Genomic DNA, 25,655 nt, shown 5'->3' with positions numbered 1-25,655 from the left:
GTCTGTAGCTTTCTGTAAAATAATGCAATCCTTGTCAATCACCGCTATTCGGGGATCAACGGAAATGTTGCTGGCACGAGCTCCATAGTAGACTATTTTGCTTTTTGGGTGCTCGACTGCTCGGAGGGGAGATGGTTGATCCAGTACTGTTGCAATCATTGTCGACAGATATGATCAAGGGGTCTGCCTCAATGATTTTGACACGCTCTTTATGGCCAGATATAACAAATTCAGAATCAGAAGAGTCGATATTGGTCCTTTAATGATAAGTCGCCAAAACGATTGCAAAAAACGGGAGACTTATCAATGTGCAGTTCTAGTATTTTTTATTCTTACCTGACCAAAGTGGGGAGAATAAAAACATACATTTAACTTTCACGAAATTCTCTTTTTTGTATTTTTGAATCCTTTTCATGATTTCAAGTACATTCAGACTTCCTTCGTATACAGCATGCTGCATTTGTGAAAAAACATCGAATGGCTACCATGAAGTTGTTTTGAAAAAAAATCGCTGAAAACAGTGCGAGGTAATTTTTTTTTGCTTCTGTTAATGAATAATTTTTTTTTCTCATTTCTTTTTTCGAATAACAAGAAAAATTCTGCGGCCCTAATTAATAGTGTTTTGTCCAAAACAAAATTTTTGTGAATATTGCATTGTATCAAAAACAGTTAACATTGATTTTGGAAACTGATCAAGTTCATCTTGAAAGAGCTTTAGTTCCCATATTGTGAGTGAAGGATGATGAAGAAAACAAAGATCTGTTTAATCAAATTCAAAATCGTCAGTGATACTTAAAAAGAATTAACTGGTCCAATAGGTTATCATAGCAACAGTGTTCTCTTGACAATTTTAAAACATAAACCGACTAATGTTGGAGGAATTGTTCTTGAACGACAGGCGATGTCATTTAATTCAGGGGCTGTAGCATATATCAATTTTTATCGGTGCAAAAACAGTTGACCAACTCTCCTAATAGGTACAAAAACAGTTAACCAACCGGGATTCGAATCAGGGAACTCCCGCACCCTAACCGGAAGCACTGTTGAAGCTCAAGCTTCAGTATTTCAACATCTCCTAATTTGAACTTTGCATAAATTGATTTTTAACTTTAGCTCATATGTTTCCATGCTAATTTACCGCTGAAACCGAAATTTGCGATTTCACTATTGTCAAATCGAACTTATAAGCAAGTTGGTCAACATTGGTGACCCCGAAACAACGAACTGCAAATAAAACGTCCGAGATAAAATTAAATTTTTGAGACATTGAATAAAAATCATTGACGTAAAGACAAGGAGTACCTTTGAATTCTTTTCAATCCTGAATTTCTGTATTCACCTAACCCAATGTTTTCTAAATTTTAGAACAATTTAGAACTGCAACTACAACCTCACAACGAATAAGAAAAAAGAGAGGAAAACTTCAAAATTCAAATCAAAGTAAGGAGAACAGAAAAAAATGCAGAAAAAGCGTAACCAAATACAAGCTCCAAAAGAGAAGAAAAAGTTTCAGATTATGACAAGTGAAGCATTGTTTGCCAGCAACTATTTTTTTTGAAGTTCTATCTTTCTAACAAAGAACGAAGTAACAAAAACAAAAGTGTCTCAATCTGAAGTAAACTATGTCCATATAAACCCTTTTACCTATATTTATTTATATACCTAATATCATATTTATAAAAAAATGACTTTGTCCACGCGTCTTTGTTATCATTGAAAAAATTTTATTGTGCAAAAAGGCCTAAAAAGCATCACAACATCTTTCAAAAAACCACTGCTTTTTTAGAAAAAGATTTGAAGAAGATAGGTTTAAATACATACACACACAAAAAGAAAATAACAACAGAAAAAATTGTTTTTATCGTAGATAGATATCGGAGTGTTGGAATTTTCAAGCTTTATAAAATTTAAAGCAAGAGAGAACACGGCAAATACAGTCAAACAATTTCTACTTCAGAGGGCACGTTAAAGAGTAGATAAAGCTTCGGTTATAAGTTGTTGGTTGCAGAGAAGATATAACGTCAAGTAGCAACCCCAAGTAACAAAAGTTGGTAAACAAAATTTCGTCTTTTTCTCCTGAAAAAAATTGTTGATCTCTGACTACCTGCGAAGTCCAACAGACCCAACCATGTTTAAGATGAAAGAAACTCAGGCCATACCTTCTCTAAATTAACAGCACCAAAAAAGCAAACTCGGGTCTGAGATTTTTTTGCTCTTTTAACATATCACCCTAACAAAGTAGTTTTCTTCCGAAGAAGTCAAAATAATCATTTATCAGCATATAGGCTGGCAATTAAAAGAACTCACACCCATTACGCTGCATACAGATTGTAGAATACTAAAAAACAGACAACGAAGAAGAAAGATTAGTTTTTTTGCAAGCCTCAAGTACCAAGAAATACCCTTGCGCGCAACAATACAAGGGCTCTTTTTGATAGTGCTGTTTAAATTAGCTTAAAAACTGAAACTCTTCAAAACTGCAAACCATTTAAGCAATAAGCAAGAACAACCTGAACAATTCCAAACAGCAATTAGACAGAAACAAATGGCATCAAAAGCAAATAAAATGAAAGAGACTGTGATCCAACAAATCATGAGACGTGAGTTTGAGTGGGGCTCAGCACTTATTTTTCTTGAGGAACAGTATCAGACCAATGACGTTGACGTTCTTCAAGTCACTATGACACCCGGCTAGAACATAAAGCATGCTTGGACAAGCTTTTGGATAATATCTCCGAATTTATCCTTACAACTAACGAGAACACCACACTTGCCGAACGCTCAGGTAAATGAACAACGACATTAATGCAATGCAAGAAAACAATAAACGGTTTGCCTAAATCAAAGATGAACACACTTGATGCTTTAGGAGACAACATTATTACAAAAACAACAATGCATGCGCCTTCATCGAAATTATTTCAAACAGATACAAAAGGCACAATGAAAACGCAGCCCAAAATCACACGGAGATACAACTTACGCAACAGACATAATTAATCTAACAACTCGCGAAAATCATCATCAGATAGAATTCTGCACAATGCAATCTCTATATCACATCAACAAGACTTGGGCCCGACATTGACCGATAGAAACAATACCAATTGTCCTGTCTGAAATAAAATCGGAGTCAGCAGTGATAAAAATCAAGCATTGAATTTTCGAAGTGAGACCGACAAATTGTCATCTGACAGTCAGCCAAAAAAACGGCAGAGATGCAGGTGTGTCGAAAAAATCTTGCAAAGGTAACATTGGCAGACTATAGAAAAAACTGCAAACGACAGCACAGGAAATATTAATCATTAAATAGATTGGGACCAGAACAGTCTACAACAGGGTCCTTCTCGAACAATTGTTGAACAGACCTCCAATAGTGGACCTAAAAATTCAAACGAAGGAGACAAACGACTTGCTGAACTTTTCGAGCAAACTCAGAGTAATCAACATAACAAGCACATTCGAACAAATTGGCATAATCAATTTACCGAACAATTTCAGTTTGTGAAATCCAACAAAAACATTCAAGACCCTTAATCAACATCAATAGTAAATCACTCAGTCAAAATTTAAAAACCATCAGCTTCCAGACAAACAACTCAGAAATTCAAAAGCGCTCATACCACAAAAAAGTATTATCGATTGTCCTTCACAGGACAGCTGCGACGACAGTGACTGTGACAGAGATGAAGGGACAAAGCAACGAAACGTTTCGCGTGCAAAGGTTCCCTGGAAGAACCGAGCATCCAAACTACAAATTATTTGGGAAGCACAACTCACCGACAAATTTTACAACAGGAGAATTGCCTAACAAATTCACGAAATCTTGCTTAGAATAAGCAAAAACAAACAAGGGATAGAAACTTTTTCTCACCCGATAATCGGAATCGACCTCGTTACAATGAGAATACCATGTTAACACAGACGACCTGCAGCCCCAGCCATCCAACAGTATCAGTCGGCACATTTGACACGGAAATACAAACGAGGTCTTGCCGTAACCAGTCTTATGCAATACACGAAACCAGAGGAGACTATATGAAGAGATACGAAAACAGCTCCAAAGTCAGAAATCCCACAGTTTACTTGGAATCTGCTACACAACTACCTAAAAATCACACAACCAAATCAACTAACGAACATTTTCGCAATCTGATTTTTCCACCAAATCAGAAAAACTGGCACATAAACATCAATTTGCCAAAGCCACAACTGAAGACATACAGTTCAGACCCCCTTCAAAGGTCAAGAGTGTTTTTGTTATTTCAAATCAACATACATAATAATAACATGTCCCTTTCGGACGCACAGAAAAATATCTATCTCCAAAACGCTCTCACAGATCGCGCAAAGGAAAGTGTTTTGGATACTCATATAATGGAGAATTTTACCACGATGTGCCAGCGTTCCAGTTTGTCTGCAAGATATGCTCCAATAATAGTTTCTGGTCTTCCAAATTTTCTCATGAGTTCAATTATTACATCGTGGATGTAATAATTGAACTCATGAGAAAATCTGGAAGACCAGAAACTATTATTGGAGCATATCTTGCAGACAAACTGGAACGCTGGCCCAAGCTTTCAACAGACAACCCAGACAGCTTCATATCATTTGCAGGTTTTCTCAGACAATTAGTACAAGTTTTTCTTCTTCACGAGTTGACGCCAGACTTGCACTCATCCACCGTTCTCAGTGTAGCCAAAGAAAACCCCTTCAATGATAAAAAAGTGGATCGAAAATTTCATCCGCAAAAAAAATTGATAACCCAAATTCATTTGAAAGATTGGATAGACAAAAATGCCGAAGCGTGCAAATTTATGCCAGGCGCTCATAACAAAAATTCATTCTATGGGAGAACACACCAACTTGGAAAACTTGAACAGAGGATCAACGCTAGAAAGAATTATCCGCTTTGTTCGCAAAGCCACAAATTTAGGAAACGTAAAAAAAATGAGTGAAAACGTGTACGACAGACAGCAGACACTGCGACAACTGCACTTATGTCCTAATTGTCTTTCAGAACATGCAAAAGGACAATGCAACAGTAAATACAGATGCCAGGTAGACAATTGTAACGATTTTCATCACTCAACAATACACCGTAACAATTTCAACACAAAACAGCCAAATAATCAAGGACCAATCCAATCAACATCTGAATGACAATGGAGATAACTTGAACAGAAACCAGTTGAATTTGACAAACAACAATTCTTCGTGGCAAAAATTGAGCAGTACTGACCCCAACTAAAACCACCAAACTAGACAAAATGATAACAGTAGTTAAAACCGGCAGCGAAGAAGAAGCCGATACAACAGCAACAACAACAACAACAACAACAACAACAGCATGAACAGCAACAGCAACAAAAACACAAATGGTAACTACAGCAAAAGTACAAGCTACAGCAAACGTAACTGGAACGTCTGTTACGGGCAATCATTTCAAGTGCCCAATACATGCAAAGTTCAACAACAGCAGCCAACTTCGGGAAACTTTAATCAACATTATCAGCACTCAACAGAACAAAATTCGCAATTTTTCTCAGGCAGCAATAACCGACACCAGAACTACACATGCAGTAATAACCAGCCGGGCAGTTGGATCCGCCCACATTTTCAGCTCCATGCAATACCGGTAACAGTGTTTTCGGAGACAGTCTCCATTGAAACCTAAGATCTGTTACAATCCCCGTTGCATCACAATACCAAGAACACACAAAAGAAACAACAGAAATGTTTCTAAGGATTGAAGCCCTCGACAGCAGTGGACCTATCATTAATTTAGCAGTGTTTGCGACTTTTACCACAGACTTTCAGATGCCGAAGGTGCCTATTCCGATGCTCAACAGCGTTTGTAAGGATTTCGGCCGTTTAATGGGTACAAATTTTCTGCAAATCAGAGACAACAGACTAGGTATTCTGATAAGAGCCGATGCTGTTACAGCAGATGTTCCACTCAAGTACACAATCGGACCACCGTTCTCACAAAATTATGATGGACAATAACAGGACCAGTCCCAAACAAGTATAGATAAATTACAGAGAAGAACCAATGCAATCGTAATATAACCTTCTTCAATAGGGTTAAGTCAGAAGATACAATTTTGGACGAAGACATGCTCCAATTATATTAGAATTGTGAAGGAACAAGCACAACAAAGGCTTCACCTAATACAATAAACCAAGAAGACAAGAAAGCCCTAAAAATATCGAGGATAGAATAAAACATAACGAAGAGAGGTATGAGATTGGACTACCCTGGAAACAAAACATACTACCTAACAATTACTTTCTTGCAAAAGCCAACTTTGATATTTGAAAAAGCGCCTCAATAAAGACAGAAAACTAGCCGACACCTAAAACATCTTAATTCAGAATGATATTGTAAAAGGTTACGTTGAAGAGATGGACCAAGAACCTTCCCCAAGATGCAGTCAATTGTAGTATCTTCCTCATCATCCAGTAAAGCACAAACAGAAGACAAAGATTCGTCGTATAACAAACGCAGCGTCTGTTTACAAAGCAGATTCATTGGATAAAACGCTTCTAACTGGAACAGATCTTCTGTGCAATTCAGATGGATTCCTACTACGCTTTCGACAGTTTGCCATAGCAGTTACCGGAGATATAGAAGCCATGTATATGCAAAAAGCGATAAGGAAAGACGATCAAGACGCATTTAGTTTTGTATGGTACAAAAACAACAACGAAACAATATACAAAAACAAGCTATTCATATTTGGTGAAACCTGCTCGCCGTCGTTTGCTATCTGTGTTATTCAAAAAAGTGCCATTGATAATCACCACTTATCACCTGAAGCCAAACAACCAATGATGGTTAATTTTTACACGGACGACTTTTTACAGAGTTTCGAGACAACAGACGATGCAATCGAACAGAAAATCATCAAAGAAACACTAAAAAAGGAAGATTCAAGTTAACAAAAAAATTTCTGCAACGATTCGAGTTTTCTTCAATTGACAACAATCAATGAGATACAGCATCGACGCCACAAGTTTTGGGACAGTCGTTAGATGTCAAAAACGACATCTTCTTATTTAGAAAACCCAATTTAGAAAACCCGATTTTAGAAAACCTAAATGAACGATGACAAAAAAGACAACTCTTGTCGAAAGCAGTTTCGCTTTTTAACTTTTGAACATGATAACGCCATTTGCACTACGAATCCGAAGCCTTCTTCGAGGCTTCTTCTTAAACAAGGCAAGAAATGGGATGAAGAAGTAACAGCCGAATTTCATATTGACCTGCAGAAATGGATTTACGAATTTAACAGCATGCCAGATTTTACAACAAGAAAATGCCTTGTAACAGGAACAACGACCAGTCAACACCTTCTTGTTTTCACAGATGCACCAAATATAGCAACTTCAGCGGTCATTTATATGAGATCTACAGCTACTGAAGGAAATGTTATTGTGAACTATGTCATTGGCAAATCCCGAGTAGCCCCAATAAAGCAAACAAATATACTTCAACTTGAATTAGAGGCAGCCATAATGGGAACCGAACAAGCTACTGTTGTAGTCACAGAAATGACATTAAATTTCTCCTCATTTCACTTCTGGACAGATAGTACTGCAAAATTAGGATGGATAAACTCAGACAAACGACATAAATTTATCGTAACTAAACGTGTCAACAAAATTTTCGAACATTCTAAAGCAGATGAATGTAAATATATACCCGGAAAGATCAATCTTGCCGACCATGGAACCAGAGGTTTGAAAACATCAGAGCTCGAAGAAAAGTGGCTAAAAGGACCAGAAAACAAAGTCTTTAACAACGACAAATTTAAGATTACCGAAGTGTATGAAATCTGTCATAAAACCAAGAAAATCTTCAACTTGGAAACCATTGCTCAGCAGGACAACAACCGTGCACAAATTAACAAACATTTTGCGAAAAAAAGACAATAAACAGTCATAGTGAAGCTCAAAATTACTTGATAAAAATTTCGCAACAAGTTTTTTTTTTAGAAAAACAGTTAATAGATTGCAAACTGGACAACAATTAGAACCAAGAGATGTAATTCTTCAATTCAATCCATTTTTGGATGGAAGTGAAGTTTTGCAAGACCGACGAGCGTTGAGGCATGCTCCAATACCTTGGAATCAAAAACACCCCATAATACTGGACATCAAAGAACATGTCACTCAGTTAATTGTTCAGACGCCCACACCAACAGCTGTCAACACATGGGAACGGAATTTGTCAGAGCGCACCTGCAACAGTCATTGTTAATCATTGGTCTTCGAAGAATCCTAAGAAGACTCAGCCCAGACATGTTTTATATGCCGACGAAGGGGAGCTCAGAATATTATACCAATGATGTCTGATCTTCCACTTTCGCTTTGCTGACACCGAAAAACAACACCTTTTCAAAAAAGTTGGATTCGAATTTTTGGACCTGCCCATATTTAAGACAATACTCGCAAGCTTGAAAAAGAGTACATCTGCATTTTCACCTGTTTAGTAACCCGTGCAGTGAACTTGGAAATTTGCCATAGTCTAGACACCGACAGTTGTTTACTTGCAACTACATGTTTTGTCTCAAGGAAAAGATACCCAGAGATAATAATCTTTGACAACGGAATATATTTTACAGTATCGAAAAATGCCATGAATTTGGATAATATCAGCATTGACCACTCTTATTTTGCTCAAAAATTATCGCAGCAGAACATAGTTTGGAAAATGAATCCACCGCTTGCTTCACACTCCGGAGTTATATGAGAAAGAATAATTCAATTAGCAGAGAGAACTCTTCTCATAAATTTAGGAAGTCAGCAACTGAAAGCATAATTTTTCCAAAGAAGCCCTAACACCCAACCACTTGATTCTTCGACGACCACATCTAGCCTTAGCCCCTCTAACAGTACAATTGAAAACTTTTAGGAAGAAAAAATTCAGCTATACGCAAACGCTTTTGGACCACTTCTGGAAAAAACTTGAAAGAGAGTACACTACAGACCTAAAAAGTGGAGAGAGCAGTCAAAACAACTCAAAGTTGGCGGTTTTGTCTGGATTCTGAAGGAATTCACGCCAAGAAGTATTTGGCCCCTTGGACGGATAGCAAAATGTCATTATGGAGCCGACGGAATATCAAGATAATTTGACATTCACACAGCAACAAGTACACTAACGCGCCCTGCAGTAAAACTGTCTAGAGTCATAGATGAAGAAGAACTGATCAACACAAGAAGCGTAGCAACAAACCCAACATAATTGCAAACCTTATCAGAATTATGGCCAAATGTTTCACTTATTCATCTCCTGACAACCTTTCATTCAACATTCAAAAATATTAATTACATTTTTCTCTCGTTGTAAGAGAGTATTGTGCATTTTGTCAAAAATTTCAAATCAGCTTTTAGATATCAAGCCACCGCGAGATAGCGAATTTCAACCCAGAACAACATCAGAAGCCAAATAGGTCAAACCGATCTAATCCAAATCAAGTTCCCAGCAGCTCACAAGATTGCCTAACAAACAATGCAAAGAGAAGATCAACAACTACGAAAGAGATTACAAGTAACAAACTCAAAGTGTTTTGAATTAGTTTTAATTCATTACCAGAGTATTCACGTTTAGCCCTAATTTTAAAGCGCGCCCTCCTTTCGTCGCGGAGTGTTGAAGCTCAAGCTTCAATATTTCAACATCTCTTAATTTGACTGTTGCATGATTTGAATTTTTACTTTAGCTCATATGTTTCCATGCTAATTTACCGCTGAAACCAAAGTTTGTGAATTCACTATTGTCACATTGATCTGATCAGCAAGTTGATCAACAAGCACTGCACACTCGGCTATCAGTCCCTGCTTTTTCTTATGCTGTAATCGTTTTTATTTCAGCAATAAGCTTTACTTCGGAGTCAGAACAATAAAGATCACTCAAAAATGAAGAACGAAAGCGTGAAAAAGTCACTTACGAAGTCAAAAAATGTACTAGAAGAAAAGCGCAAAATCGGTAAAGCAAATAATTTACATCAAAAAATGACCAACACGTTTACAATAATTGCTGTGAACTTTTTTCAAGAGCAATTAAGCAAAAAGACCCAAATTAAAAGCTCCATCGTAATTACTCGTTCATTGTTGGTTCCTTTGAAAACTTAAAAAGTTTTTCCCTGCTGCTTTGTTTCAAGCGTGAGCTAAAGAAAAGAATTGTGATTTCTGCAGCAGCTTCTGAAACCACAATAAAAATTATTTCTGAGATCAACTTTTCTGCAAGATCATTTGATATTTGATAACGTGATGTATTTTATGATTTCAAATGCGAATGTGGGAACATTTACAAAAATAGGCGAACCTCCTTTTTCGCAAATACGTGCGGTCGGTTATTTAAGTTGTTTTTTGCTTTTCAAAAATGCTATAAAATTTCACTCTTAAAGCAGATTTTGGAATCACTTTTATTGTGCAGGAATTGAACGCGCAGGAAAAATTTTGATGCTGTTAATGGCTGCTATCTTGGTCAGAACATTACACCAAGTTACGTCATATCACTGCTCGAGCAAACTGTGCACAACTTGCCCGGGCAATTTACTCAAGAAAATAAGTTATTTTTTTAAAATCAATCCTATTCAAGGTTAAATAAATAAGAGCGATGAGAAGAACTTATTCTTTTAAATAGAATTGCTTAGCGAAAGAAACGAGTGATGTTTGGCTACATATAAAAGTCCAACCTTGAGTGTGCTATTTTGGACACCTAATTGCCTGGTCAGTATATTGAGATGTGAACGCGGCTTAATGCTTGGCACAATCATTGTTGAACAATCAAGACTGATTTAAAAAGATGTCTTTAAGCAACAGAAACAATTTATTCAGTTGATATTTCAGATAACGTTGAATTCCTTTCCCACTTCCTTAAATGCTTCGACGGCTGTCAAAATGTCCTCCTTGCTATGACCTCCCGATATCTGGACTCTGATCCTTGCTTTCCCAATCGGAACTACAGGATAACTGAACCCAATGACGTATATACCGCGTTCCAACAGACTACTCGCCATCTGATTGGCCAGTTTGGCGTCGCCCACAAAAACCGGGCAAATTGGGTGCTCGTCACCTAGAATCGTAAACCCGTTCGATTTCATTTCAGAGCGGAACTTCTTAGTGTTTTCTTGCAAACTCTGGATAATATCCGGGCTTTGGTCGATTAGTTCGAATGATTTTAAAGCGCTGCCGACAACTGCAGGTGGTAGCGTGTTTGAAAATAAATAAGGTCTTGACCTTTGACGTAACAGGTCAATTAGAAACTTCGGCCCACAAGTGTACCCTCCTGCTGCACCCCCAATTGCCTTTCCGAGCGTTGAGTTGACGATTTGGACTCTATTCCCGATCCCGAGGAACTCTTCGGTGCCTCGACCAGTTGCGCCCAGGAACCCAGTAGCGTGGCATTCGTCGATCAACACGACTGCATTATGTTTCTCGGCTACGTCACAAATCTCCCCCAATGGTGCTATGTTTCCGTCCATACTGAATACACCATCGGTTACAATCAATTTGATTTTTTGATCTGAGGCTTCGGATAATTTGGCATCCAAATCGGTCATGTTTCGGTGTTCGTATTTGAACTTCTTCGCTTTACAGAGTCTGAACAAATATGCAAAGTAATTTTCATGGTTTCCAATTTCAAAACACTCAAGGTAAGTTTTAATCTAAGCTGTTATTGATGAGGAAAAAATTATTTCATAAATTTTTTTCTTTAGTTTTTAATTTTAACTCCTAGCAGAGTGGTAAATTTAGATAGACATTTCAAGCTCTCCGGCTCACAGTTTTGTTGGCATAAATTTTAATATTCTATAAACCCCTTTTACAAAAGTATACCATAATTGGCACTGTATTTTTTAGTGTTAAAATGGAAAAATGCTTTTCATCCAGGGAAATTCTGGACTCCTCTCTCAGCACGCGAAAGTTAGGAACATCGTCTTATTGGTTTCCCTCCGCTCTTCTCTCCAACTTGGCGAGGTTCATGAGCCCAATTATTGTGGTAGCTTACATTTTTAGGATAAGAGCATCGGAAAATGCGTTCTATTTGAAAGTTTGTAGCAAATTAAACTTCTTGACTTCAAGTAGAAAATATTTATAATACTTTTTTAAATGAAAAATATCTTTGGCGCTAAAATTGGAGAGTCACCCGATCTTGAATTCAGGTGGAAGAAAGTTCTACAGAAACAAGGCGGCTCGGTAATGTGCGATGGCACATAAGGTTCCGATCCCGCCCATCCACAATTTTGGCATAATTGTCTACCAAATGAGGAACAGATAGAAAAACCCAAAAATTATTTTTTGCGAATCCCAAAAAAGCCCAAGTCTTTTTCAAAAAATTATGTATGAACGATAATATAGCCTCCAAAGCAAATAACTCAGTGGAGTAAAAATTGATGCATTATAGTGCTGTAATATGTCAACATTAAGAAAGCGAGTCAAGACGAACAGCAAAATCAAACAACAACAAACATTAATTACATCAAAAAATTTATGTCCCTCTTAAAAACTAAATTTAATAACAAAGTCAACATACCGTCAGATAAACCTAAAACTAAACAAAAATAACTTATAAATCACCAGAAAAAATATGCGACCAGTCCATAAAAAGGTTTGGTAACAATTATACAAAAAAGAACAAAAACAGTAAAGTAAAAAAATTAACTTATTTTTTTGAAACAGTTAACTTCAAAGTAATGAATACCATTAGGAATCAGTTAATATTAGCACAAATTTACGATTAACACTGCTTCTATAGAAGGGCATTAGGACCTGTCCTTATTCATTTTTTAAAGCGGCTAAACAGAACAACAAAGAACAAACAAAATTTCAATTGAAACTTGCCAGAAAACGCTGTCAAAACCGTCAAGCCAAATTTTGGCACTCAAGATATATTTGATTGCGCCTTCTTCAAACAGTTATAATGTAGTACGTGGCCATTCATTAGTAAGACTAGGTAACAAGTAGACAAAAAAGCGAAGTGCTAAAGTATGTAATACTTTTAATTTTTTTTTTCGAAACAAAATTACATTCAATGTCATGAAAGGCATTAATTACAAAAACAGCTATTTAAATAGGGTCGTTTATTAATGAAAACGAAACCCTCGAGACCTGTAATTATCCAGCAGAATATTTCTTGCATCTACAAAAAGAACGTCAAATATGACAAAAATCAAATTAATTTACTTTTTTTTGTGAAAAACCGGTGTCGAAGCCAGTAAGGTCATAACAAATTCTTTAAAAAAAAAGATTTTGGGACACCAATCCCTTTTATTCCCTTGACACCCATAATGTCATGTTTGACCTGTAATTAACTAACGAGATTAGGTAACAAAATGAAACATAAAAAAAAACAAAATTGCGAAGTTAAAAAGTTTATTTTTAAATTTTGGAAAACGATTGTTTTCAAAGTCATGAAAGCCATCAGCTATCTACTAATATCAGAGTATCGGTTCTTCTATTCTTCCATGAAAAGCCAATGAAAGTTATCACAATACAGGAAGTTTCATACGACCGAAACGACAAAGTATAAATGACAGTTAGAGACAAAATTAAAAAATTCGATTGATTTCTTCAAGAAAGAGGCGTCGAGGCCGTTAAAACGATGATGTATATCTTTCAGGATTTTGATATGTTCACTTGTGCTTTATTCTGAATGCCAATAACATGACATGAGAACTGTCAATAATGTGATAATCTGACAAAATTTGAAAACGTCAAAAACTAGCAAATATCAAAACAAACAAAAATCTGAAATCTTGTAGTATCAAAGCCAGAAAACAATAACTTCAAGCTTAAAACTGCAAACGACAATAAATGTTAAATCAGTAGAAAGAAGAAGCAGTCTTTCTTTGCTGACACTCAGCTGGAAGTTGAACAAATTAAGAAAAAAATAGAGGAAAAGTTAATTAAGCCATTATTTATTGAAAAGTCCATTATTTTTAAAAAAAGAAACGACCATAAACTTTCAATTAAAAAACTAAATGCATTAACTTGGAGCTGCTTAGCAAGCGAATTGGTTGGACCTATCACTCCTGAGTTTTGATTTGATATGTTCTGTTCTTTATTATTAGAAAAAAGTCTTTTTTTTTAAAAAAAAAAAAGACCGACTGATTACAACCCAATTTTTTTGGATTGTAACAGTCCAAGAATGGCCCAAAACTAGCCCTGCTAATACTTATTATCCGTTAGGAACAATTGATTTTTCGAATGTTGTAGATATAGATGATTTGTTAGTTGAAAATTCAAAATAAATTCTGCATTTTTGATAATCAACGAGTAAAGTTAGCAAAAAACGGCAAAGTTTTAACTACAGTGCACTCTCAGCGGACTATGAAGTAGAAATAGCCCCCCTCTGAGTCTACAAAGATTGTATGAGTGTTGTTTGGGGGTGTACTGTCGGCAAATTTAATCAAAGTGGACTAAAGTAGCTTATTTCGTGCTGTTTTTGACGAAAAAGGCTAAATTTTGAAATGTTTATCCATATTTTTTGACCAAAAAATTAAATCAAAACAATCAACAATGCTTGTTCGTCTTCAAAAACAAAATCAACGACACAATTCTTAAAAATTATAACAAATTTTAGCAAAATTGACGAAAATTTACGCAAAAATTCAGGAAAATGTGAATAAAAACAACGTGAATTCAATCTTCATTTCTCAGAAGTTTAAACCTCGATAACTCCCCGTAGAAAACGAAAATTAAAAAAATCTTTTTAATTCCATATTCTACGCTGGACGAGCTTTCTAATGATACCAGCTTCAACTCTCTACGATGAATATATCGAGCGGCGAAAATTCACGGAACAAAAAAAACCCATTTGAGTATATAGTTCCTCCCCCCTCAAGAGGGTCGGAACAATGATCTATAAGAAGAGCGCTGAAACATGTTATGAAAATATGCTGAACAAAAGATTTTTCAGCTGAACATAATTTGAGACTAAATGACAAAATTTGATTGGACATTATACCGTATTCCATCGATGATCGAGGCATGGTTGAGTTCATCTGAGAATACAGCATCCTCTGGTCCAAGCAGAGTCTCAAAGATACCAGCATTGGCATCGAAACACGAGGCGTATATTATGGCATCTTCTCTCTCGTGGAAGTTGGCTATCGAGGCCTCCAGCTGCTTGTGTATGTCTTGAGTTCCACAGATGAAGCGAACTGAACTAAGTCCGGATCCATGAGATTTCAAAGTGTCAACTGGAACATCGGCAAAAACAAAACAATAAAAATATCCTGACAGAACCAAGTATGATAATTCACTAGCACCGATCAAAAGTTAAACTGCTTGTTTTGGTGCACTGTTTCTAATCTTAGGCTACCTTACAAGCCCTCTCCCCTATTTTTGATTAATATTACATTAATTTGTGAAGTTTGGTGAAAAAAGAAATAGCATAAATACTCATTAGTATCATCGTTCCTTATGCCATATCCCACAGTGAATGACCCCTTTTGGATGTATTATTCTACGTTTTGTGGAATTAAAAAAAGTAAAATTCAGCAAAATTTGGTCCATTTGGTCCAAATAGTCCACTTTATTTGGCGAAGGCGCTGGCTCGTAATGTATTTTCAATAACAGAAAAATAGCAACGATGACCTCAAAAACAGAAAACCGTTGATTTCAACAAAACATACGCAATTTCATGTTTCAATATTTCAGACGTTTCCTGTTTCATTTGGCTCTCTGAAAGCAGATACAGAAATCAGAAGTTGCTTCTGAAATTGAAATACACCATTCAAGATTTTTGGTAAATTTGAGAAAAGAAAACACTTTAAATTTCAAATGTTTTGTGTTCATAGGATAATTAATAGTTAAATGAAAATGAATTTGCGGTCAGATTTAATTTAAATTTTCCTTAGAACTTGATATTTTGCTTTAATGTTGAAAAAATCGAGTGTTACTGAAATTTCCGTTTCCACAGCCCCAAACAAAGTTGCATGAAATGAAGAGCACTTTCTTCTCCAATCAAAATAAATTGTTCATCTTGTAGGACACAATTCCTATAATAAGAGATGAATCTCAAAGTTTTTGTGAAACGATAAAAGTTGACGGTTTTATTCCTTTCTACTTTTAAAAACAGAATTTTTTTTTCAGCCAAAGTAACCCATTCCTATGATTTTTACGTACCGCTTCACAAAAATTCAAAATAAATTTTCCAAGAGGTCAAAATTAGAGAGCTGATTCAAAATTTGAGAAGAATTAACAAAACATCTTTCAACAAAATGTCAAACTATTTTTCAGTTGATTACGGTTTCTGTTGGAGTTTTACGGTATTTTTGGAGATCAGAAAGTCAACATACGGAATTCTTTTTGCCTCAAATGAAACTAAACTTACATCAACCAGACCATGTTTTTTTATGGTTCACTTTGAAATAAATACAGCTGTTGAGTTTAAGTAATTTCCTTTTAGAGAAATTCCTAGAGAACATTTTTGATTTTCTTGGCCGAACCAAAAGTTTTCACTTTATGACTAAAATATCATGATGAAAATCTTCTTAAAATATTCGGATCTCTAATCATTAGGGGAAATATCCTAGTAATCTACTGAGGACTTCTTCCTGATAATTGATCCACGAATGAATTGCGGTAGTCAGCTCGTTATTCGACCAACAAGAAAGTTTTATTGCATTTCTTTCTAATTGGTTTATGAAATATCTATGAAATTTCTTTTAAGAATGTCAAGTTTTCATTTGAGACATCTGTGCAGCGTTCTGCTCTCGTTTCAAATTAAAAAGACACAATTAATTATTGGGGTCTATAGGTAATTCTGCTCAGATGGAAGACAAGAAATAATTGGCCAATCACAGTTTGCGAACAGAATTTTATTATTTTTATCAGGCTCTGAAAAACCTGAACATAATTCTTTTTTTAAAAAAAAAATTCAAAAATGTTGAAAGTAATAATTGGCAATCATATGTCCTGAAAACAAAGTCAAAGCATTCTGTTGGTGCATGTAAAAAGTTCCTCATGGAATACATTTCCTGGAAGGCTGCAGAGTATTAACCTGGAACATAGTATTTCACCGTCTGCGTTTTTACTGTGAATAAATTATGATATGATCAATCTTTTTGTAACGGCTGCTTTCCCATCAAAGTCAAGGAAAACTTTACACCGCCCAGTTCGTTTCAGCGGTTTCAAATCTGTCCGGATATTGTGTTTTTGCAGTTAACTTTTGTGAACTGTATTATCCGCTATACTCTAGAATGCCGTTGCATTACTCGCTTCTCAATTTTTCTTGATAAATAATTGCTCAGCTTTGCTGTATAACAAACAACTTCGCTTCAACTAAGCAAAAATCCAAAATTTCAAATAACCAAATAGTCTCAAATTAGAGGTTTTTCAATGATATCTCCTGAACCACAAATGCTATTGTGATAACATTTCACAGGGTTATGAACATTAGGTAGGCCTACTATCTGATGTAAAAATAAACAACGCTGGGTAAAATGCGACGTTGGTGGGGCTACCTTTTATGTTTTATACCCAATCTTTATACATGGGCGAAAAACAAAGTCTTTTATATCTTTGCAACCAAGTTCTCAGATCTACCAATCAAGAAACTGGAATCAGCCTAGCAACTGGTAAATGAATGAAACAAGAACGAACAGTTTATCTGCTCCGTAACTCTACTTATTAGAAGTTTGTTCCGCAATGTGAAAATTTGAGAATTTCAAAGTCAATTTATTTTCAATAAGTCAGAGTAAAGTTAGGCTGTACAATCACAAATATGATCTACAGAAACAAGACACGATAACAAGTAATTTACCGCTCAAAAAAGTGTGCTCCAATACGCACTGTATGTCAATTTAATATAACCAAAATTGCAAATTTCAACTGATTTTTGGTAGTTTTTTAAGCTCCTTTTATGCTGCTGGTCAGGGTGGATTTACTTGTCAAATGCAACTGTTGATTGGTTGTAGATAAAAATGTCGACAGAATGTGAACACTTTTCCATAACGTCACTTTTTTAGTGTAAGTTTGATATCATGGGAAGTTTGTTAACCATGTAGAAGTTTTGTCGAATATTCTGTATCAATAACAGGTTGATTCGCAATCCAATCGCAAAGAATCTGATGCAATACTGTTAAGTCGTAGTATCGTTTTGCTGGTGGCTGAGGTAGTTCGATTTTGGGTTTTACTTCATGAATGACGATTGCGTACTAATAATAGTTGCTAAATATAAAGGTTGAAGAAATTGAACAAATCCGTATGACTTCAAAAGAATGTAGCATTAAATTTCGCTTGTTTTGCTATTCTAAATTGAAATGCTTGAAATGACCTTGAAGCGCTATTAAATTTGATTTCTGAGTTGTTGAGCTCAGCCGCAATATCGCCGGCCCTGTTTTCCATCGCGAAAACATCTTTTCCAGGTAGTACTGGGGCGAGCTTCACTACTGGTCTCTTGTACACTCCGTCGTTCGTTCGAACTATAGCTGATCGAATCACACCGTCAGACCCATCAATGGTCTCCGCAACTCGACCTAGGTTATAATATCCACGCTTATTGCTGTCTTCGATCAACCACCGAGATCGCCTTCATTAAGGTTTTCGTTCGCCGTAGATCGCCATTTTAGCCGATTAATCAGGGTTGGCAGATATTCTTTACGAAATCTGTCCCATATGAGATTTGCATAGGCTTGGGTTTGTCGAAAGAGCTTTCGATGATTAACAAATTCCTCTGCGCATGGTAGGTAGGGTAAGAAAACGTTCCTGTTGCCAAGCAAGAAGTGATTGGGGGTCAAGGCTTCTAAGTCATTAACAACTGAACTGACTGGAGTCAAAGGTCTTGCGTTCAATGTCTGCTCAACAATACACATCGTTGTTGAAAGAATGTCCTCGGTGACTGATCTGTTCCCCAATACTGCATACATTGCTTTCTTACAACTTCTCATGAACCGCTCCCATACTCCTCCAAAGTGAGGTGCTGCGGGTGGGTTGAACTTCCATCTGATTCCTCGTTGAACTAGATGTTCTTCGATCCCTTCTTTTTTCCATGCCGCAACATACTCCACAAACTCTCTTTCAGCTCCAACAAAGTTTGTTCCGTTGTCACTGATGATTATATTCGGTTTGCCTCTTCGAGCAATAAATCTCATTATTGCATTGAGACAACTATCAGTGTCCAACTTAGGTACCACTTCTATATGCGCCGCTCTCGTAGTTAGACATGTAAAAAGACAACACCATCGCTTTTCATTTCGTCGCCCAATCTTCACAAGGAAAGGGCCAAATTAGTCGATTCCAACATTTGTAAAAGCTGTTGAAGCATCTAACCGCTCTTCGGGTAGACCTGCCATGTCTGGTGCTATCGTTTGTGCTCTGCCTTTTCTGCAGGTAACGCACTTGTTCTTGATTGATATTAAGGCGTTCCGTACGCCTAGGATCCACATCTTCTGCTGAACAATGTTTCTTACATGCTCATTGCCCTCGTGTTGATTGTCCTTGTGCTCGTTTCGCAAGAATAATTCAACCGTATGATGTGTCCAATGTAGCAAAATTGGATGCTTTGCATTAAAGTCCAATTGACTTTTGCCTATTCTGCCTTTGGCTCGAATAAGTCCTTCCTAATCTAGGAAAGGTGAGAATTGTAGGATTTTGCTGCCTTTTGGAATTTTTGAATTTTTTTTTCAGCTTTGAGAGATTTCATCTCTTCGCCAAACTGTTCTCGCTGTAGTAACTCGAAGATGATTGCTTTTGCTTTTTCTCCTTCTTCAATGCTGACAACAAGTGTTGCTGGTTTGTGTTCGCTCGATGCTCGCTGTACGTATGCCACTGCATTCACTAGTCTGTTAAAGTTACTGAATCGTTCCCACTGAATAACAGCTTTCTTTTCTTCAGCCTGTATCATGAAGACTGATGAGGGTATATTCTCTTCATCTGATGCAATGATTAGGTTCACTTGCTCTGGCCATTCACTTTCTGGTCGTTTTAACCAGACCGGCCCAGTGAGCCACTCACTTCTCTTGAGTTCTTCAATGTTGATTGCTCTGGTGCCAATGTCCGCTGGGTTGTTGATACCGCTGACATGTTTCCACTGTGAAACATCAGTTGTATCTAGTATTTCAGCTACTCGATTTGCCACAAACACTTGTTGCTTGCGATGGGAGATGTGTATCCACTGCAAAACTGTAATTGAGTCTGATCAAAAACTGCAACTATTTATCTGCTTTTCATGTTCCTTGACAATCTGTTCTTTCAACCTCACTGCCATGACTGCCGCTTGCAATTCCAATCGCGGTATTGGAAGATGCCTCATCGGCGCCACTCTGCATTTTCCAATGACAAATGCTAAGTCAGCTGAGTATTCTTCTGGTTGTGAACATAGATAGGCTACTGCACACATCGTGTCTTCAGATGCGTCAGCAAACACATGAATTTCGGCTTTATCCCTCTCTTTGTTGAAGTACCTTCTATCGATGCTTGTTTCAGCCACTATTGGAAGTTGTTCTTTCCATCTCAGGAATTCTTCTTCTTCACTAGGTTCCACTTCGTTGTCCCAATGTTGTCCATTCTTAGTCCAGATGCCTTTCAGAAGTTGTCTCATGTGAACACTGAACGGAGCAAACAATCCGATCGGGTCGAATACTGAAGATACCAGTGACAGAATCTTCCTCTGGGTTATAGGGGTTTCCACTTCCTTGTTGGTACCTCTACACACTTGAAGGCTATCATCAGTAACGGTCCATTGTAGCCCTAGCACTGAAGATCCCTCCGTACTGGGTTCCACTTCGACTTGCTTCGTGTTGCTGATTGACTTCAAGTTTTCTGGGATTGCTTCGGTAACTGCATCATTGTTGCTTATCCGCTTCTTCAGATCAAATCCATGTTGTGAGAGAAGAGCTTGTAGTTGATTGAAAACTTCAATTGCTTCTTCAGGGGTTTCTACCGATTTAATGAAATTGTCCATGTAGAAGTTGTCTCGTATTGCCTTTGCTGCAATCTGATACTCTTTTTCGTTGTCCAGTCCCACTCGCTTGAGAGCATAGTTTGCACAAGTTGGAGAACTTTCAGCTTCAAATACGTGACGCTGATATTCGTATATCTGAACAGGTTCGTTAGTTCTTGGACGCCATAAGAACCTCAAGCAACTTCTATCTTGTTCGGGAACTTGCACTTGTAGAAACATCAATTCGATGTCAGCTGTCAGGGCTATTGGTCCTTCACGGAATCTGAATATTGTTCCAATCAACCCATGTAGCAGATCAGGTCCTGCTAGTAGCTTATCATTTAGGCATACTTCTTTGTACTTTGAGGCAGCATTGCAAACACGTCTTACTCTGCCAGGCTAGTTCGGGTTTAGCACTGGATGGTGTGGCAAATACCAGTCTTTCCCGAAGGTGCCTTTCATTTCGGACTCGTCCAATATCTTAACGAATCGTTTTTCTACGTCAGTATCTATTGACTGTTGATACAAATTCTTCAGGTTTGGCTCCCTTTGGAATCTTCGCTCCAGTGAGTAAAGCTGACCCAGCGCTGAGCTGTAGTTGTTTGGTAGGTTTGGCTCTGGTTCGCTCCACAGCATTCCCACTTCGTACCGCTCGCCTGTGAACTTTTTTGTACTCTATAGCATCTTTTGTGCCTGCAGTTCCTTCTTTGACTGACTGACGACGTTGATTTTGGAAGCATAGGTTTCTATGTCCCACCAGGTTTGGATATTCTCAGCCACTTTCACATCTTCAGTGAAGGGGAAATGACAAACATTTTGTCTTCTTTTGCCCGTCATGGGTCCACTGACTACCCATCCTAGCTCGGTTAGAACTGCGAAAGGTTCGCTTCGTGTTCCTATCTTATAGTCCAATGGGCGTTGTAGCTCATAAGCATCTTGACCAAGGATGATGCCAACTTCCATCAAGTTGAAGTTTTTGTTTGGTAAAACACTCAAGTGATTGAAGCTTTGTTTCAACTTGTTGTTGTTGTAGTTTGTGTTTCGCAAGGAGATTGACGGGTGTGCAAACGCTTCGATTGAATGCACCTTTGAATGTAGTCCCTTTATTTTGAGAGGAACCCTTTCTGTCTTCAGATCCTTCGTTCCGTGTATGCCAGCTATGTTGAGCGTCACACCGGTGCCTTGGGCCCGTAACTTCTCTTGCACACTTTGATCGATGAATGAAGCCGTTGATCCACTATCGAGGAAAGCATATGTGTTCAGCCTGTTGCCACCGCTCTGTATTGAGACAGGAACTATCTGAAGAAAGCTAGTAACTTCGTTACTCTGGTTGATTGTTGCTGCGCTTACGTTGACTGCATGATTGCCCTCGTCCATTTGGTTTTCTGAGTGTAGCAATCGGTTGTGCTTCTTGATGGATCCGTTGATGCCGCAGGCATTGACTTTACAATCGTTGATTGCATGTCCTTTGCCTAGACATCCGTAACATAAGCGTTGCTTTCTCACTGCTGCGTACCGATCAATCACACTCATGTTCCTGAATAGTGGACAACTCCATATTTCATGAGTGCCATCAGCTAGTGGACAGTTATCACTTTGCGTTTGCTTCGTTTCTTTCACTTTCGAACTTGCACTGAAGTTCGATGTTTTTGAGAACCGTTTGTCTCTATTTGTGCCTCTTCGGTCTTCTTCTCTGCGCTCTCCCTTGAAAGCTGAAAACCCTTCGTGCACGAATGCTATCCTAGATAGCCACTTTTCAAACATAATCAGATCAGGCTAATCTTCATCTTTATCATCAACATAGAACCACCACTTCTCTTTGAGAATTTGGGGTAGTTTATCTACTGCAATGTACAGTGTCGAGCTTGATTGCAGATCACCAATCTGCTTGTACTATTTGAGCACATTCACAAAGTTCGAAACAATAACTGAGAAACCGATCAGACCTGTTGAGTCGTGAGGTTTCACCTGACTTGCTTTGCGAAGACTCTCCAGCTGTGCATCAATGATCACATGAGGTCTTTCAATTTTCCTCTCCAGAATACTCCATGCAGCACCATAGAACTGTCCAGAATAGCCCATTCCAGAGATTGCTGACCTTGCCTTGCCTGTCAGTAGACACTTCAGATGGCTCATCTTCTCTGAGTCTGGTATTGGTCGTTGATCCACTGTAGCAATGAACATATTAGACCACTCCGGCCATTCGAGAGGGTTTCCGTCGAAGTTGTTCAACTTCAGCTTTGGTAGGTTATTGCTACCTGCATATCCACTGTTGTATCGTAGTAGACCAGCTCTGGGGGAAACGTCCCGGTCTTCAACACTTGAGGATCGGTCTCGTGAACTACTATATTGTGAGAAGTGACCATGCCTGTTCAATTCAGGGGTTACTTCGAAGCGAGCTGTTGATCGTTCTGGTGTTAGAAGGTTGTCAATCCTGCTGGCCAAGTCTGAGACATCTCTCTTCTTTGGGGTCCAGTTGAAGGCTGATTTTTCTTGAGCACCAGTTGATTGGGAGCGAACATCATCGTTCTCTAATGCTGTTCTCTTCACTTTGCGCTCTTGCTCACGCTCTTCCTCCAGTAGTTGATGCTTGGTTTCCAGTTCCTTCATTTGCATTTCCAGCTCTAGCCTCCTCCGCTCAAACCGTGCTTGTTTCAGCGCATCTTGGTTTCGAATTCGATATCGAATTTCTTCATCCTTTCCTATCGCCTTTGCTTTGCTGACGATGTTTCCGAAACATTCTCTGTCTCTTGGCCGCTTGCTGTTGCTCCAATTTGTACTGTTTGAGCAACTGGGTTGTCTGTTGGATAGTTGTTGTTGCTCTCGCTGTTGTTCACTGCTTGGGTTGCGCTGTTTTGCTCTGCATTCATTGCTGGTTGCTTGCCTTTGCTTATATATGCCAGCCAATGATAATCCAAATTTGCTTTGCACTTCCTTGCTTCTTTCAGATGTTCTTCAACAAAAATTTCTTGGTAGGGCACAAGCTTGTTTCGACACTGCAATTGCTTGGGTATTTCTTCCTCTAGGAGGTTAACAGTCTGTTGATAGAGGACCTTTAGTTTGTTGGGTCGATCTGAATCTTCAATTATTTTGTAGCCAATCCCTGTTTTAGTGTTGACTTCTTCCACTAAATCTTGAAGCTTCTTATCGTACCTGTGAGCTGTTGATTGAAGCTCCTCTCTGCTGGTAGTGCTTGACTTGCCTGGTTGCTGTTCGCTTTCGCTTTGTTGGTTTTCTTTGACCAGGGTTCGCACTTCAATTTCTTTATTGAATTGCACTCTTCTGTTCGCCAGGCCGGCCTGTTGGTGTTGATTTGTTTGATTCTCTTTGGGGGGTGCCTTCGGCACTCTTTTTATCAGATTGGACAACAGTTTGCCTTCCACTGTCCGGGTCGGCGGACCAAATGTAACGGATGCTTTCCTATCAAAGTCAAAGAAAACTTTACACCGCCCATTTCGTTTCAGCGGTTTCAAATCTGTCCGGATATTGTGTTTTTGCAGCTAACTTTTGTGAACTGTATTATCCGCTATACTCTAGAATGCCGTTGCATTACTCGCTTGTCAATATCTCTTGATAACTAACTGCTCAGCTTTGCTGTATAACAAACAACTTCGCTTCAACTAAGCAAAAATCCAAAATTTCAAATAACCAAATAGTCTCAAATTAGAGGTTTTTCAATGATATCTCCTGAACCACAAATGCTATTGTGATAAAATTTCACAGGGTTATGAACATTAGGTAGGCCTACTATCTGATGTAAAAATAAACAACGCTGGGTAAACTGCGTTGGTGGGGCTACCTTTTATGTTTTATACCCAATCTTAATACATGGGCGAAAAACAAAGTCTTGTATATCTTTGCAACCAAGTTCTCAGATCTACCAATCGAGAAACTGGAATCAGCCTAGGCAACTGGTAAATTAATGAAACAAGAACGAACAGTTTATCTGCTCCGTAACTCTACTTATTAGAATTTTGTTCCGCAATGTGAAAATTTGAGAATTTCAAAGTCAATTCTATTTTCAATAAATCAGAGTAAAGTTAGGCTGTACAATCACAAATATGATCTACAGAAACAAGACACGATAACAGGTAATTTACTGCTCAAGAAGGTGTGCTCCAATACGCAATGTATGTCAATTTAATATAACCAAAATTGCAAACTTCAACTGATTTTTGGTAGTTTTTCAAGCTCCTTTTATAATGCTGATCACGTGGATTTACATGTCAAATGCAACTGTTGATTGGTTGTAGATAATAATGTCGACAGAATGTGAACACTTTTCCATAACGTCACTTTTTCAATGTAAATTTGATGTCATGGGAAGTTTGTTAACAATGTAGAAGTTTTGTCGAATATTCTGTACCAATAACAGGTTGATTCGCAATCCAATCGCAAAGAATCTGATGCAATACTGTCAAGTCGTAGTGTCGTTTTGCTGGTGGTTGAGGTAGTTCGAGTTTGGGTTTTACTTCATAAATGACGATTGCGTACTAATAATAGTTGCTAAATGTAAATGTTGAAGAAATTGAAATAATCCGTATGACTTCAATAGAATGTAGCATAAAATTTCGCTTGTTATGCTATTCTAATTTGAACTGCTTGAAATGACCTTGAAGCGCTATTTAATTTGATTTCTGAGTTGTTAAGCTCAGCGCCAATACTTTTATAACCTGTTCAGACAAAAAATTATAGCTGAAAATGCTGTTTGAAATCTCTGAACAGTCCGAAATCCAATTCTTCGTTCATTATCTACAGT

The 25,655-nt window shown here is 37.7% G+C and overlaps 1 protein-coding gene across 1 annotated transcript in view; it reads right to left on the bottom strand.

Moving 5' to 3' along the window:
- Positions 1–10,621: 10,621 nt before the first annotated feature.
- LOC142353470 (2-amino-3-ketobutyrate coenzyme A ligase, mitochondrial-like) overlaps positions 10,622–25,655 on the bottom strand; it is an 18,474-nt gene continuing 3,440 nt past the window's right edge. Inside the window, exons 3-4 of the mRNA XM_075405724.1 lie at positions 14,975–15,209; positions 10,622–11,610 (exon numbers count right to left, since the gene is read on the bottom strand). Coding sequence (XP_075261839.1) covers positions 10,854–11,610; positions 14,975–15,209 — 992 coding nt within the window. The 3' untranslated portion in view covers positions 10,622–10,853. The remainder of the gene's footprint in view (positions 11,611–14,974; positions 15,210–25,655) is intronic.

The sequence above is a fragment of the Convolutriloba macropyga genome, chromosome 14, assembly GCF_964194025.1.
Source record: "Convolutriloba macropyga chromosome 14, txConMacr16.3, whole genome shotgun sequence".
NCBI classification, from domain to species: Eukaryota; Metazoa; Xenacoelomorpha; order Acoela; family Convolutidae; genus Convolutriloba; species Convolutriloba macropyga.
Note: the sequence above shows the minus strand (reverse complement) of the source record. Positions and strands in the feature narration are given on the sequence as shown.